Here is a 13,718-nt window from a genome sequence, read left to right on the forward strand (position 1 = left end):
TTATTTAAACAAAGATTTAATTGTATTATCTGCTCATATTGAATTATCTTTGTGAGAGGCACGTAGGACAAAGGCAACTATTGTTTTACAAACATAAACCTTAGACTCTTTTATTGCAATTTCACATTTCAAAACATTCTATGACAAAGTCGAGATAAACACAACCAATTTACAATTTCCGTTTTAAATACAACACAAATAGACCTATCAACTTAAGCAAAACATGAAACAATACATTATTGCACGATACCCAAACAACATATAAAAGGTCCAGTTATAACTTTTTATAAAATCTCTACAATGCATTCCATTCTTTTCTGCATTTGATTAAAGATATTCACTCATAAAACGGTGGAATGATGAGATTCAATCCATGAAATTGCTTCATTCAGATGACCCGGTAGAGCCATTGCACCCTCCCGCCCCCACTCCTCCAGCAGCAGGGTTAATAATGCTGCGTGGGGTACGCCCCCGGGTACCCTGCCATCAGATGCCCGGACGCCACGGTTGGCAGCACCATCCCCGCTGGAAGGGTGGGGTACTGGTGGTGGAAGAACCCAGAGTCCCTGGGCAGGCCCGTGGTGGTGGTGGTGGTGGCAGGGGAGGGGTGGCCGTACGGGTGGAGGTGGCGCTGGGCGGTGACGGAGGATTGGACCTCCTGCAGCGGCGGGGAGGCAGCGAACTGGGGGTAGGGCGCGGGCCGGTACCCGGGGAGGTCCGGGTAGTGCAGGAACTGGGTGGCCACGGCGTGGGCCTGGCAGGCATGGGCCAAGGCGTCCTGCACTGTGCGCTTCAGCTTCATGCGCCGGTTCTGGAACCAGTTCCGGATCTGGTCGGGGGGGGGGGGGGGGGGGGGAACCAAAGAAGAAGTTAGGTTAACGTGAAACTCCAATAATATCAGACAGCCTTGTCCCCATTTCTTGCGATTCGCCCATCCCAAATCGTCATGCCTTGTACATTACAATATTTATGGGGGCAGGATCGTCTAGTGCCTTTATAACTAAAAACCAGAATCAGAAGTAATACTTATAGATGCCCATGAATGAGCCCTACTAAATGCTGGTTGTGTGTATGATTTAACCTCTGAGGTTTAATAACGTGGTCCTGTGTGAGGGGTTGATCGAGGGCCGGACTGCTACCTGTTTGTCGGAGAGGTTGAGCTTTCGACAGAGCTCTGATTTGTCCTGGGTGCCGAGGTAGGCGTTCTTCTTGAAGGCCCGCTCCAGGCTGTGGACCTGCTCCGCCGTGAAGGCCGTACGGGGCCTCCTGGACTGAGGGGAGGGAGGAGGGGGGAGGCCCCGGCTGTGGGGGAGAGCCACCGGGGAGGAGGAGGTGGAGGAGGAGAGGGAGCGACCTCCTTCGCTCTCGTATCCGGAGGTCTCCTCCTCCGTGCCACTGCTGAAACCGCTCTCCGTTTCCGCCACTGGAAGAAGGAGAAAATTGAGTTATTAGACAATGTAATCTGTCCAACTCCATCTTTAATCAACTTTAGCTTTCATCCATTGAAAGCTTTTAATTCACTCATTCATCTGGGATCCGCCACTCGCAGGAAGAGAGTTTAACTTTGTCTTTCCTAATGTAAAAATCGCTTGTAGCAATTTGGTAATTAATTTGTTTAAAGTGAGTGGTTCATAATTGAATTTACCTTGTTGGTTGTTGCTCTTGCGAGGGATTTCCTGGTTGGAAACACCGGCCTCTTTGGTGGGGAAGGAAGGGTTGGAGGGGAAGTCATGGGTAACGGCAGGGCCGCTGCTGGCCTCCGTCCCAGGCCTGGGTCTGTAGTAGAAGCCAGGCAGGGTCTCGGAGTGCGTTCCTGAGGTGCTGAATCCTGGGGTGGTGGTGGTGGAGACCGACGGGCTCCCTGGTTCTGCAGACAGGCTGCTCTTGGCCATCCACTCGATAGAGAAGTGTCCCCTCATTGTCACAAAGTGCTTCTCGTAGATACAGTCTACAACTCTAGATATCCCTCCAAAACACTGTTTCAGATGAGAACCACAAACTATTAGAACCCCTTGGATTTTCTCTGGGTGAATTCAAACGAATGGAAAGTTGGATCCAGGAAAGGGCAGGTAAATCCTCAGTGTGTGTTGTCCAGTGTCCTCAGAGAGAGAGAGAGAAGTAGTTAGAAGTGGCCTGCTGCTCACCGGCTTCGCCTCTTTATTCCCAGGGCTACCCCTTCCCCTTTTCTCTCCCTTTTTGTTTAAAGACATCCTCCGTCAAGGATCAAAGCCTCTCGTCCTCCCCTCTCTCCCCCTCCCTCCTTTAGTTTTCACAACTAGAGTAATTAAGATGTTACAATCACCCTCAATGAGGCTGTTACCTACGGCTCCAGCCAGTCTACCAGCCCCCCCCCCCCCCCCCCCCCCACCCCACCATCCTTTTAAAAAAGACAAGACACTAGACACAGCCCCTCATCTGATGCCACTATCTCTTATGTTGTAAATACTGTACTGTAGTCTGCGTCTGTGTGTGTGTTGTGTATTTGTGTATTCGTCTTAAAAATCCAGTCAGTGTCTCTCCACAAGTGTATATGTTTTGATCATTATTTTGTATGGTTGTATATCAAAAATGCTGACATATTTTGTGCATGAGATTCTTTCCAAATGTAAACAATCCTGTGAAGATCCATCGAGCAAGGTATTATGCCATTGGTCATTTAAGTCAGAGCACTCAACTTGCAATTTGTTTTTATTATACAATCCTGCCACATATGAAATGGCTTACATGGTTTTTGGATTACAAATCCCTAATTTGAAACAGACTTTATGGGAGGAGGGAATTAGTAATCCATAAAGCGTAATGGGTGAGAATTGATGTATTTGCAATAATATTTAAACTTTGAGTTTCCTTATCTTATGTAGGATATATATGTCTATAAAACCGTCTGTCGCCCAATAAACCAACCTTTTTTTTTGTAAAATCAGAGGCACATTGATTCAGTAACTCATTTATGGGAAAATACAAAACTACACATTCCGCGCGTTGCGCCTGTTTTTCTGCGTCTCGGAGACTCGGGCGTCACTTGGGCGTTGTAGGTATCAAAGCCCCCGCGTGCCTTTGAAGTGGCCGGTATTCTTAATGAGCTATTAGCACCGGCCGTCACTGGTTCCCCGGAGACAGCCGTCTGGGAGAGGGGCAGATAGCATAGCAGAGCACAGTGCCCCCGGATCTATTCAGGCGCTGCGAGCACTCCAATTATCTTATCAATGAGGACCGTTTTGAGACTGAGCGGATTAATCCCTAAACGCACAATGTATTGCTAGCACCGCAGCCCCCCCGCCCCCTTTACACGATTTGCACACAAAATACATGTCTTTAGTCTTCCGAATGGTCGTCTTGATAGTAGTCTAAAAGCGAAGGCTATGGGTCTTTTCACAGGGAGGGATCACGACGCCACTTATTACGCGTTATCAACTCAATGGCAGACCAATTGACTTGATCCCATGATCCCCTCTCAGAGCTATGATAGAGGGACAATAGTTGGGATGACCTCAACTTAAAGCTGATTCCATTTTAGGAATCGTGGCGCCAGAAACGAGCCTTGTTTATCTTTTCGCAATTTATCTAATTTATTTTTAAAGGACTAACGAAAAATATAAATTGAATGTAGGGTTAGGTTGGCCATGCTTTGATGGAATGTGTGTGTGTGTGTGTGTGTGTGTGTGTGTGTGTGTGTGTGTGTGTGTGTGTGTGTGTGTGTGTGTGTGTGTGTGTGTGTGTGTGTGTGTGTGTGTGTGTGTGTGTGTGTGTTTGTGTGTGTGTGAGGGTGATCTTGTGTCATTTTTCCATTTTATGCTTTAGCACTAACGTTTTCGAGCAGAATATAAATTCATAAACCTTTTTCCTATAAAGTGATGAACACAAATATACGTTTTTCAATAGTGTTTTTGGCTCCGTCTGTTGCAGGACTCCCCAATTGTTGTCCCTTTCTGCAGTCGCTGCCAGTTCCCGTTCAGCCAGAGAGTCTTTGCCTGTCCGCATCTTGTTCACCCACCAGACCTTACATCAAAGACTCTCAGCCCAACCCTATCAGGAACACTACTGATACCTATCAGCCACATTATACAGCATAGAGAGAGAGAGAGAGAGAGAGAGAGAGAGAGAGAGAGAGAGAGAGAGAGAGAGAGAGAGAGAGAGAGAGAGAGAGAGAGAGAGAGAGAGAGAGAGAGAGAGAGAGAGAGAGAGAGAGAGAGAGAGGGATTGAGGGAAAGAAAGTAAAAAAGACATCTTTAATAACGTTCCTTGATAGAATCATAACAGTAATCACCAAGTTTTACATCACATTCCTGTGTGTGTGTGTGTGTGTGTGTGTCTGTGTCTGTCCGTGTGCGCACATAAGGGTCTACGAAGAGGTTCACGCAGGTCAGCCCCTGAGTGAAATCACAAAAGCGACCAAAAATAAAAGTAAGCCCCCAACTTTTTTATAACAAATACTTTAATAAATAGATGAACGAACAAATGGACAAACAAAAAACATACTCTGCTCTGAGGTGATGCGGTCGATACCGGCAGACTCCCAGACGGATCTGTCTCTGTCTATGGCAGGCGGGGGGGGGGGGGGGGGGGGGAACACAGAGAAGACGTGCTACTCACTGTCTCCCACCCAGTCTCGGAGCGGCTGTCTGTGGGGTAACAGACTCCCTGCAGAGCTCCCCTTTGATTGGCTCAATTCAAAGCCTTTCATCTCTAATGGGCCTGTTTGCTAGCCTGTTAAGGACACAAACACTGCCCGGGCCCCCAGGCTCAGAGACCCGGCCGGCCCTAAAACCCACAACGATAACAACGACAACAGGGGGAAGATGGAGATGGAGCACTTTGACAGACAGCCATGCTCCCCGAGACGATCACATGTGTTGGATGGCTTGGAAAGTTTGGCAGTAATATACAGAGTGAAAATAGATCAACCACACACGCACACACACACACACACACACACACACACACACACACACACACACACACACACACACACACACACACACACACACATAGACAGACACACGCATTTCACAGATACTCCTTTCCATGCTTCATTTGCGCAGGACTGCCCAAACACAAAAAAATACAGATTCCCACACTTCAGAAAATAGCTGGAACCCACTTCAACTGATGTGTGTGTGTGTGTGTGCCTGTGTGGGTGTGTGCGCGTGTATGTGTGTGTGTGTGTGTGAAGCATAGACCAAAAGGATTGACAAAATTTCAAGCAAGTAAACGCACTCTTCCACTGATTGGAGTGTATGTGAAGAGAGAGCGGGAGAGAGACGGACAGACAGGGGGAGAGTGAGGGGATGTTAAGGCGGGGGGGGGGGGGGGGGGGGGGGTCTAGGGGGGCTGGCAGCGTGTGTAACACCTAAATAATCATTGATCTGCGTTGCCTGTATGGTCTCCAGCGCTGGCCCGCCTTGTCTGCAGCACTCTCTGTTAGGTTCCCTTCCCCAGCTCCATTGATGCCTATCAAGCCCTTCAAAGGAAGGCCCTGGGGGCTTTGATGGGCCGTAGCGGGGGGCCGTAGCGGGGGCCGTAGCGGGGGCCGTAGCGGGGGCCGTAGCGGGGGGTCGAGGTGTGTCGATCTGGACTAGCAGGGGCAGCGACTCCCATGGTCGGATGGACAAAAGGAGAGCACAGAGGGGCACATAAAACACACACACACATGCACACACACACACACACACACACACACACACACACACACACACACACACACACACACACACACACACACACACACATTCTAACACACAAATTCGAACACGCACACATTCAAACAGATATTAACACACACATTCGATCACTCAAACACACATTCAAACATACACAGATTAAAACTAGACATTCAAACACACACACACACACACACACACACACACACACACACACACACACACACACACACACACACACACACACACACACACACACACACACACACACACACACACACCGTACTGCCTGGGATCATTACATTCAAATGAACCGTGGTAGGAGGGACTTGAAGTGTGCAGAGAGGGCAGCGAATAATGCTCTGCATGCTAAACGGTTCTCCCGGGCTGGGAGATGGAGGCATTGGGCTGGGAGATAGATATGGAGATGTCTAGAGAGATTGTTTGGTTTCTGGGTCTTTCATGTGGTGAAACACAAATTGCCGGGATACTTTTGGATGCCTCGGGGACGTTATGTATTCGAAGGACGGCCATTCCTCTCTTTAACAACAGGTCTCACTGCAACTTTTCCCTGTGGTACTTTTGGTATTGTGTAATGGCTTTATAAATCTGACATTTTGAATGTGGAATGTGCAATGGATCTCTGGTCCCCCACATAATATATATATATAATGACATAATAATCAGATATATTAAATATGGATCCCTTTTTTTCCTACTAATGTTATTGTAAAAGTAAGCTATATCTATCTGTAAAAATAAATAAATAAATATATAAAAAGAAAAACATAAACCTGTAATTGCGTCAAAGGGACATCCATTGACTCATTCCCTTACATAGACCCCAGTAGTGCATCCCTTCCCGGCCGCTATAGACGTCTCGCAGCCCAGGCAGCGCTGTTGTCTCCATCCAGCGGTTCACACATCAGGCGTCAAAAACACAACAACATGTGAATGAGGGATTTGGCATGACAATAAAAATGGACCGTAAAAGCATGTTGTCCGCCATAAGAACTCCATAATACTGGTCATATATGGTCTTGTATGAGGGATGTCATGGTGGATCGATATATCATGCTCTGCGATGAATACACGTGAGTGTGTTTGTGTGTGTGTGTGCGCGTGCGTGTGTGTCTATATGTGTGAGTGATCCGTGCCTTGGAGGTGTGAGAGGCAACGGCGGCTCTTTGAAGTGAGGACACTATTTAGAGGTTAATGAGGCTGTTAAAAATGTACGGAAACACCTACACACACACACAAGCAGGCATGCACACACACACCCATGTAGTGAGCACACACACACACACACACACCCACACACGCCCATGTAGTGAGCACACACACACACACACACACACACACACAAACACGTGGTACAGTTACATACGCACACATACACGTGCACACAATAGGCACACACAACCACAAGTAAACAAACAGGCATGTACGTGCACACGATCTTATATGCACACACAGCAAAACATATATTTTGTTGACTTTACAGCTATATAGCTTTAATTATACAGAATACAATGAACAGGTAATACACAAGATCCTTCCAACAATAGATGCAAATGAAGAGTAGATTCCTGCTGGGGATACATTTTCAGGTCAACAGGTGTGTGTGTGTGTGTGTGTGTGTGTGTGTGTGTGTGTGTGTGTGTGTGTGTGTGTGTGTGTGTGTGTGTGTGTGTGTGTGTGTGTGTGTGTGTGTGTGTGTGTGTGTGTGTGTGTGTGTGTGTGTGTGTCAGCATGTGTGTGTGGTTGTTTAAGCAACTGCCATACATAAACCTGGGATGCTTCTCACAGCTGTGGTCCTTATTTCGCCTCTCTCTATTTCTCTCCTTATCCCTCTCTACCCCCTGCCTGATGACTTATCATACTTAATGCATTTACCAGTCCTGAAATTGCACTGAATAAATAAATCGAGTGGTTGGTATTTCCCTCAGTATTCTTTGTCAGAAAGTCAGTAGTGTTAATGCCTACAACACACAAAGGATCCAACCGGGTCGCTATGGTTATTCTGTTGCTATGGTAATTTTCTGGGTTTCCTGTTATGCGGGGTGGACCACAAGCCCTGCTACTGAAATGCCATAAATATTCATGCATCTAAAGCCTGTTTACTGAAAATGATCATAAGCTTTTTATGTTTTCGATTTATTGAAAACGGGCTAGTAAATTATGCAGTTTCAAAACAGTCAACAATTTTTCAAGAGCCAATTGCGGTCACAACATTTAATGCGTTTCATTTAGGCATTTTATTGTACAGAAACAAACAGGTACTGGCATATTACTATCAACATGGGCATACAAAATAAAACCAATCAATATTTAACCATATTATAATCCATTAGGTTATCACAAACAGTGTTGTGTTGTGTACTACAGAAGGGAAGCTTGCAATTTAGATCTTAATGGATGGAAAGGACAGCGGGTCAGGCATTTCTCCCTGTGGGGGAGACGTACTCCAGACCCAGATGAGCGAAGATCTCCTCCTCAGAGCTCGCTCTTAAATAACTCTCCTGGAGAAACACAGGGAGGCAGATGATGGACTTTCACATTTAGTTACTTAGTCATTTGACAGTTGCTTTTATCCTAATCCACTTACAAGTAAGGCTGAGTACAATTAAAGAACACGATCGATATCGGTGGAGCTAGGAAAACTATGCTGCATGACCAGGTTTCTGAAAAGCTACAGGACTGAGTGCTGAGAAGCTGCCCAACCCCTCTCTCTCTATCAGGAAGGTGTATGTCTCTCTACCTGATTTCTGTCGTACAGTGCGTGGCTGCTTAAGGACATGGATCTTTCGCGAACCGCCCACCGCCGCATCTCCCTCTCGAACAACTGCAACAGAATACCAGTTCTCTTTTTCATTCTCGATGTGACGGATGTCTCATAGAAACATAAATGGAAAAACAAAAGAGAATTGAACTCCCACTAAAATCGCTAGGAAGCCATTAAGTCGTACCTTGGACCCAGTCCAGCCCAGCAGAGCAAAGGCAAACTGGCTTATAGGGGAAACCACCAGGTCCACTCTCACTGCTCTCCAGGGTCTGCCCCCAGAGCCCGTCTGGTCCGCTTCCACTCGAACCCGCTCCGGATCCTGCTGTTTAGGATTAACCAGGATGTGAATTATTTAATGGCATAATGTAAAGTAGTATAATGCATGCCATTCGGTGGATGCATTTTACAACCCGTTGATGTAATGGCAACACAATGTGATTCCGCATACGTTCCCAGGCATGGGTGCAGACCCAATTTCCTCAAACAAGAAAAGGCTGTATTAGAGAAGGACTTGGGTGACATTCCTGCCTCTTTGAATCTACACATTTCAGAGTAAAACAGGATATCTGGGCGGCGACTAAACCTATACAGGGGAGGAATGTGTATTGATCCGCCAGAATTTTTATGGTTTAAATTATGCCCCCTCAACTCGATTATCTATATCATTAGATTTCTTGAAATGAGACGGTATGTTGTCTTTAAGACCTGTTTCTGAAGGAAGGGGTGTTAGTGTGTTGTGGGGGGTCTGTGGGTAGGGTAGTCTTGTGACCAGGGGACCTCAGGGTCCTGGGATAGTACCCCATTGTCCGCAGTATAACCTGCGGTCTCCCTTTAGCTAGCTGCCCTAACTCCTCCTACATTTATACTCCTACCTGCTCCTTAACGGCATGACTCCGATAGTACCTGAGTGCGCCTTGTGTCCTCAGGACTGCTGTCATTGGTCAGTTTGAAGATGGAGAAGCATCTGTCAAAGCGGTCCATGCTGGAGCTGGGCCGGCCAGCACCCTTCGCTGACTCCCGGTAGGTGTTCCTGGTAGTCTGCTGGTACAGCAGAAGCCCCTTGGGAATGATAAAGGAACATCAGGGTTCCATTCACTGACATGTAGGTCATCAAAGGTCCCGTCCAACTCTGACAATTCCATATTTAAAATTCGGGAATATTTGATTTACCCGAGACTCCAAACAGGCGATGATTTTATGAATGAGTCCCTCTTCTTTTCCTTCGTCAGGGTGCGTGATCAGAAAATCAACATCATGGCCACTCATCTTCCCTCTGAAACCAGTCAAAGACATTTGGTTACCAATAGATGAAGGGATGAATAGGTATATTGGGATTGGTAGGTAGGTAGATTGACAGGTAGGCCATTCAATCATTTCCTTTGGGACGATTAAATGGTTGGGATTGGTAGGTAGGTAGATTGACAGGTAAGCCATCCAATAATTTTCTTTGGGCCGATTAAATGGTTGGGATTGGTAGGTAGGTAGATTGACAGGTAGGCCATCCAATCATTTTCTTTGGGACGATTAAATTATTGGACAGGCCTACGACAGCCACAGATATTGGATTTTAATAATTTTAAATTAGGGTCTTTGATTTATTGGTTGTTGTCAAAATGTAAGAGCTTTCAAAAATAAGCCCAAAAAAGTTTCTCAAATACATTCCCTCTCATAGCTTTAAGGCTGTGTCGGCTTATATATAAAAATACAAAGTGTGGATTGACAGCATTTTCCAAAGCTGTCCATCCGACCCTTAACCAGAGACTGCCCGACTTCACCCGGTCGCCACCAGCTAGATTACGTAACACTCATACATCATCATTTTCAGGCTTAAAGAAATGCCTCTTCACATTAATCCAGCAAAGTGTAGACATTGCTTAAATTCCGGAACAGGAATATTCCGGATACCTCCTGAATCCTCCGGCCAGGGTAACCCGCGCTCCTGGTAGGACGGAGTGCACCACACCCTCCACCATCACGCTGACGGCGTCCGCCTCTTCTCTGCTCACCGGTTGGTTGAGGTCAGTGTAGTACTTTAGACCTGAAGAAGACCAGGATATTAAGATGCTTAGATTATATCATTGTGCCCCACAGAAAGACAGACCGGCACACACACAGACAGACAGCTCCACAGACACACAGACAGACAGACACACATACACCCAGACACACATACAGACACACATACACCCAGACACAGCTCCACAGACACACATAGACAGACAGCTCCACAGACAGACAGCTCCACAGACAGACAGACAGACAGACAGACAGACACACACTCAGACACACACACACACACACACACACACACACACACACACACACACACACACACACACACACACACACACACACACACACACACACACACACACACACACACACACACACACACACACACACACACACACACACCTGATTGTTGTGCTGCGTTGAGCGAGTGTCCTGATGTTTCCAGCTGTGCGAGGCTACATATCCCCTCTGTAAACCACCGTTTAGCCGTCTTCACACCCACCCCAAAGATCCCTGTCAGCAACTGAGACCCTTTCTTAATTAGTAGACGGTACGTGTATAGTACAAAGTAAACAATAACACAGTACAATCATTATATTCCACTTCAGACTAGACTTTGTTTTAATATTTCACCTATCCATGGAAAGATTTTTGAGAATGGTTGGTTATCCCAGTGAATCGTGCAATTAAGGCTGGAAACTTTAATGAATATTCTTATGCAAAGATATTTAATTTAGGCGTACAGACCTTCATGGCTTTATAGCGCGGGGACGACTTGGTTTCTTCGACTTCACTCGACACTCCATTCTCCAAAAGATCCTGTGAGAATCGATACGGAACACTCAACACTGCGGAGTGGTTGGTTCTGCGTTGTACTACTTACTAGGGCACTAGTCAGTTATTTAATCTGATGCTTTTGTCCAGAGTGGTGAATTCAGATTCATGTGAGCAGATGAGTTCAGGGCCACAGGCAGACAATGGGGATCAAACCCTGAACCGTTGAGCTGGGAGTCTGACACCATAGCCCCCACACTATCCGGAAAAAATGACTGTAGTGCAAAGTAATGCAGATCCTGATGAACATTAGAGGAAGGACAGGGTTTGTCTGTGTGTGTGTGTGTGTGTGTGTGTGGTTGTGTGTGTGTGTGTGTGTGTGTGTGTGTGTGTTTGGGGGGGGGCTCTTCTAACCTGAATGACCCGGCGTGAGTGGTCTCCCAGGCAGGGCAACCCCCGGAGCTCAGCGGGCCCCTGGACCCGTCTGTCCAGGGACCGCAGGAGGCCCTCGGACCGCCTGAACGCAAGGCCTCTCCCCTCGTCTCCGTTCAGCTCCGCACTCTCCGCCAGAACAGACAAGGCCGCCTGGTGGAGAATGGAACAAAAGTAAAAACACACAGAGAGAGAGTATTAGTTATTCTGTATTTGTCATTTTAAAGGTGGCTTCATTTCAGGTATTTGTCATTTAAGAGCAAATTGGGGTTCAGGGCATCTTGCTCAAGGACACTTCGAGGTAGACTGCGGTACTTTATAGTTGGTACCAACAACCTCTCAAAGCAGGGATTCAAACACTTATGAGAATGAACCTATAAACTGAAGCCTTAACTGCATAGTTTAGAAGGTTCAGACCCCAACCTATATATTTCACTAATACTGTGATATCTGGCACTGATGCACCAAAAATGTATTTAGACAGGAGGGAAAGAAGGTATTGACTGACAGTGAGAAGGGTATTGTGTCCGGGTTGATGCGTGTTCCTCTGACATGCGTAGCTGGCCGCTAAGAACGCTGGTGCTTCAACAGGATCTCCCTGCTGCTCCTTAAAAAACAGAAAAAGGGCTTTCACTCGAACAGTAAATACCACTCAATTATATCTGGCACAAAACCACAACTTGTGTAAGTTACTATGATTTATTTTTCATTTTGTCTTATTCTTACACAGCATTCTGAGGTTATCAAATATATAGCTCTTAGAATATATTGACTTAAGTCCTGAATTGAAATATAGGAAGAACTAGCATGAGGCAAGATAAGTAACCAAGATTAAAAACCCAGAATGATTAACAATATAACAACCAGGAACAAACGAGGACCGTACGAGTAAGAGTAAAGCTCTGGTTAGTTTCTTAGTAGCACTTTACCTGTAACCGGTGTCTATCTAGTATGGCCACAGGTAGGCCCTCTCGCATGCTCTCTGTGTACCAGCTGATGTCAAGCAGGTGGACAGGTGGTCTGGACTGATGCTGTCCCCTTACTCCCAACCATGTCCTCACCTCGTCCCCGCTGTTGTTTTCCGATATGATGTACGTCACTGACTCACTGCACAGTTGAAATTGAAAAGAACTGAAACCATTCTGGATAACTTTTTTGCAATGGCATGACTCAGTTTAGGAAATAGTTGGAGTAGAAGAATTGAACACAAACCAAACGAAATACTGTAGGCCTACCTATAAGTGTCCTCTATTCTGAATCCTTTACTTCGCCCCAATTGTGCAAGGAAGGTTCTCCTGCTCGCTCCCATTCTCCTCTCTAATATGAAGATCACTGCTTGTGGAAAACGACTTTCTTTACTGGGGTCAGTCTCATTACTCTGACCACCGTTTGAAGAGGCCACTTTCCTTCGTTTTAAAGGTACCATGGTTGAAGTCAATATTCCGTGTTCAATTTCATTTCTCCCGGCGCATTCAATTGACAGCTAGTACATCTCAGTAGGTGTATCCCCTCTTTAAGGTACATCTGTACACTTTAGGATACCGACAGATTAAAAGTTTGGAAGTGATCGGTTTCATCCATAACTTGAAACCGAACTACTGAACTAATGTCACATAGCGACGCTAACCCTGAAACGTTCATCCCTATGAACGCCGAATAAACATACGAGATCCACTGGAACACTTTCTTGAGCTTGTGAACCATACAATCAATGTATTCCCCTTGAATAGATGTGGATGATGTGTAAACCGATGAAAGCACAACTCTCAGTAGAACCTCAATTGTTTTTCCGGGTTGGCGGTGACGTAGCAGTGTTGACAGAAAACACGTGTCTGTTGTCCACGCCCCTCAAAGTAAGAAATATATACTTTGTAATACATTATATATCTCATTTATATCCTCAACTAGGTGTTAATCCACCGTAACACGTGTTCATTGTGAATCACAAAGCCAATAGTTGCAAATTGCAACGCACAGAAATAGCTTACGGTGTAATGAAAATCGGGAACAAAATGTTCTCGATATCATGCCTATAGGCGGACTTCAAACCACGC

The 13,718-nt window shown here is 46.1% G+C and overlaps 1 protein-coding gene across 2 annotated transcripts; it reads right to left on the minus strand.

Annotated features, from left to right (window-relative positions):
- Positions 1-7,157: 7,157 nt before the first annotated feature.
- polm (polymerase (DNA directed), mu) lies at positions 7,158-13,655 on the minus strand. 2 transcript variants are annotated; one of them, XM_056578851.1, is made up of 12 exons: positions 12,900-13,655; positions 12,594-12,771; positions 12,173-12,271; positions 11,647-11,817; positions 11,206-11,277; positions 10,861-10,981; positions 10,351-10,483; positions 9,616-9,718; positions 9,349-9,504; positions 8,630-8,764; positions 8,422-8,505; positions 7,158-8,182 (listed from the first exon to the last, which is right to left on the minus strand). In XM_056578851.1, the coding sequence occupies exons 1-12, from the start codon at positions 13,088-13,090 to the stop codon at positions 8,096-8,098; spliced, it is 1,530 nt and encodes a 509-aa protein (XP_056434826.1). In that variant the 5' UTR covers positions 13,091-13,655; the 3' UTR covers positions 7,158-8,095. The 2 variants fall into 2 exon arrangements, with proteins under 2 accessions (XP_056434826.1, XP_056434827.1); XM_056578852.1 differs by having other exon boundaries at positions 8,630-8,767.
- Positions 13,656-13,718: the final 63 nt, after the last annotated feature.

The sequence above is a fragment of the Gadus chalcogrammus genome, chromosome 19 (assembly GCF_026213295.1).
Source record: "Gadus chalcogrammus isolate NIFS_2021 chromosome 19, NIFS_Gcha_1.0, whole genome shotgun sequence".
Lineage (NCBI taxonomy): Eukaryota > Metazoa > Chordata > Actinopteri > Gadiformes > Gadidae > Gadus > Gadus chalcogrammus.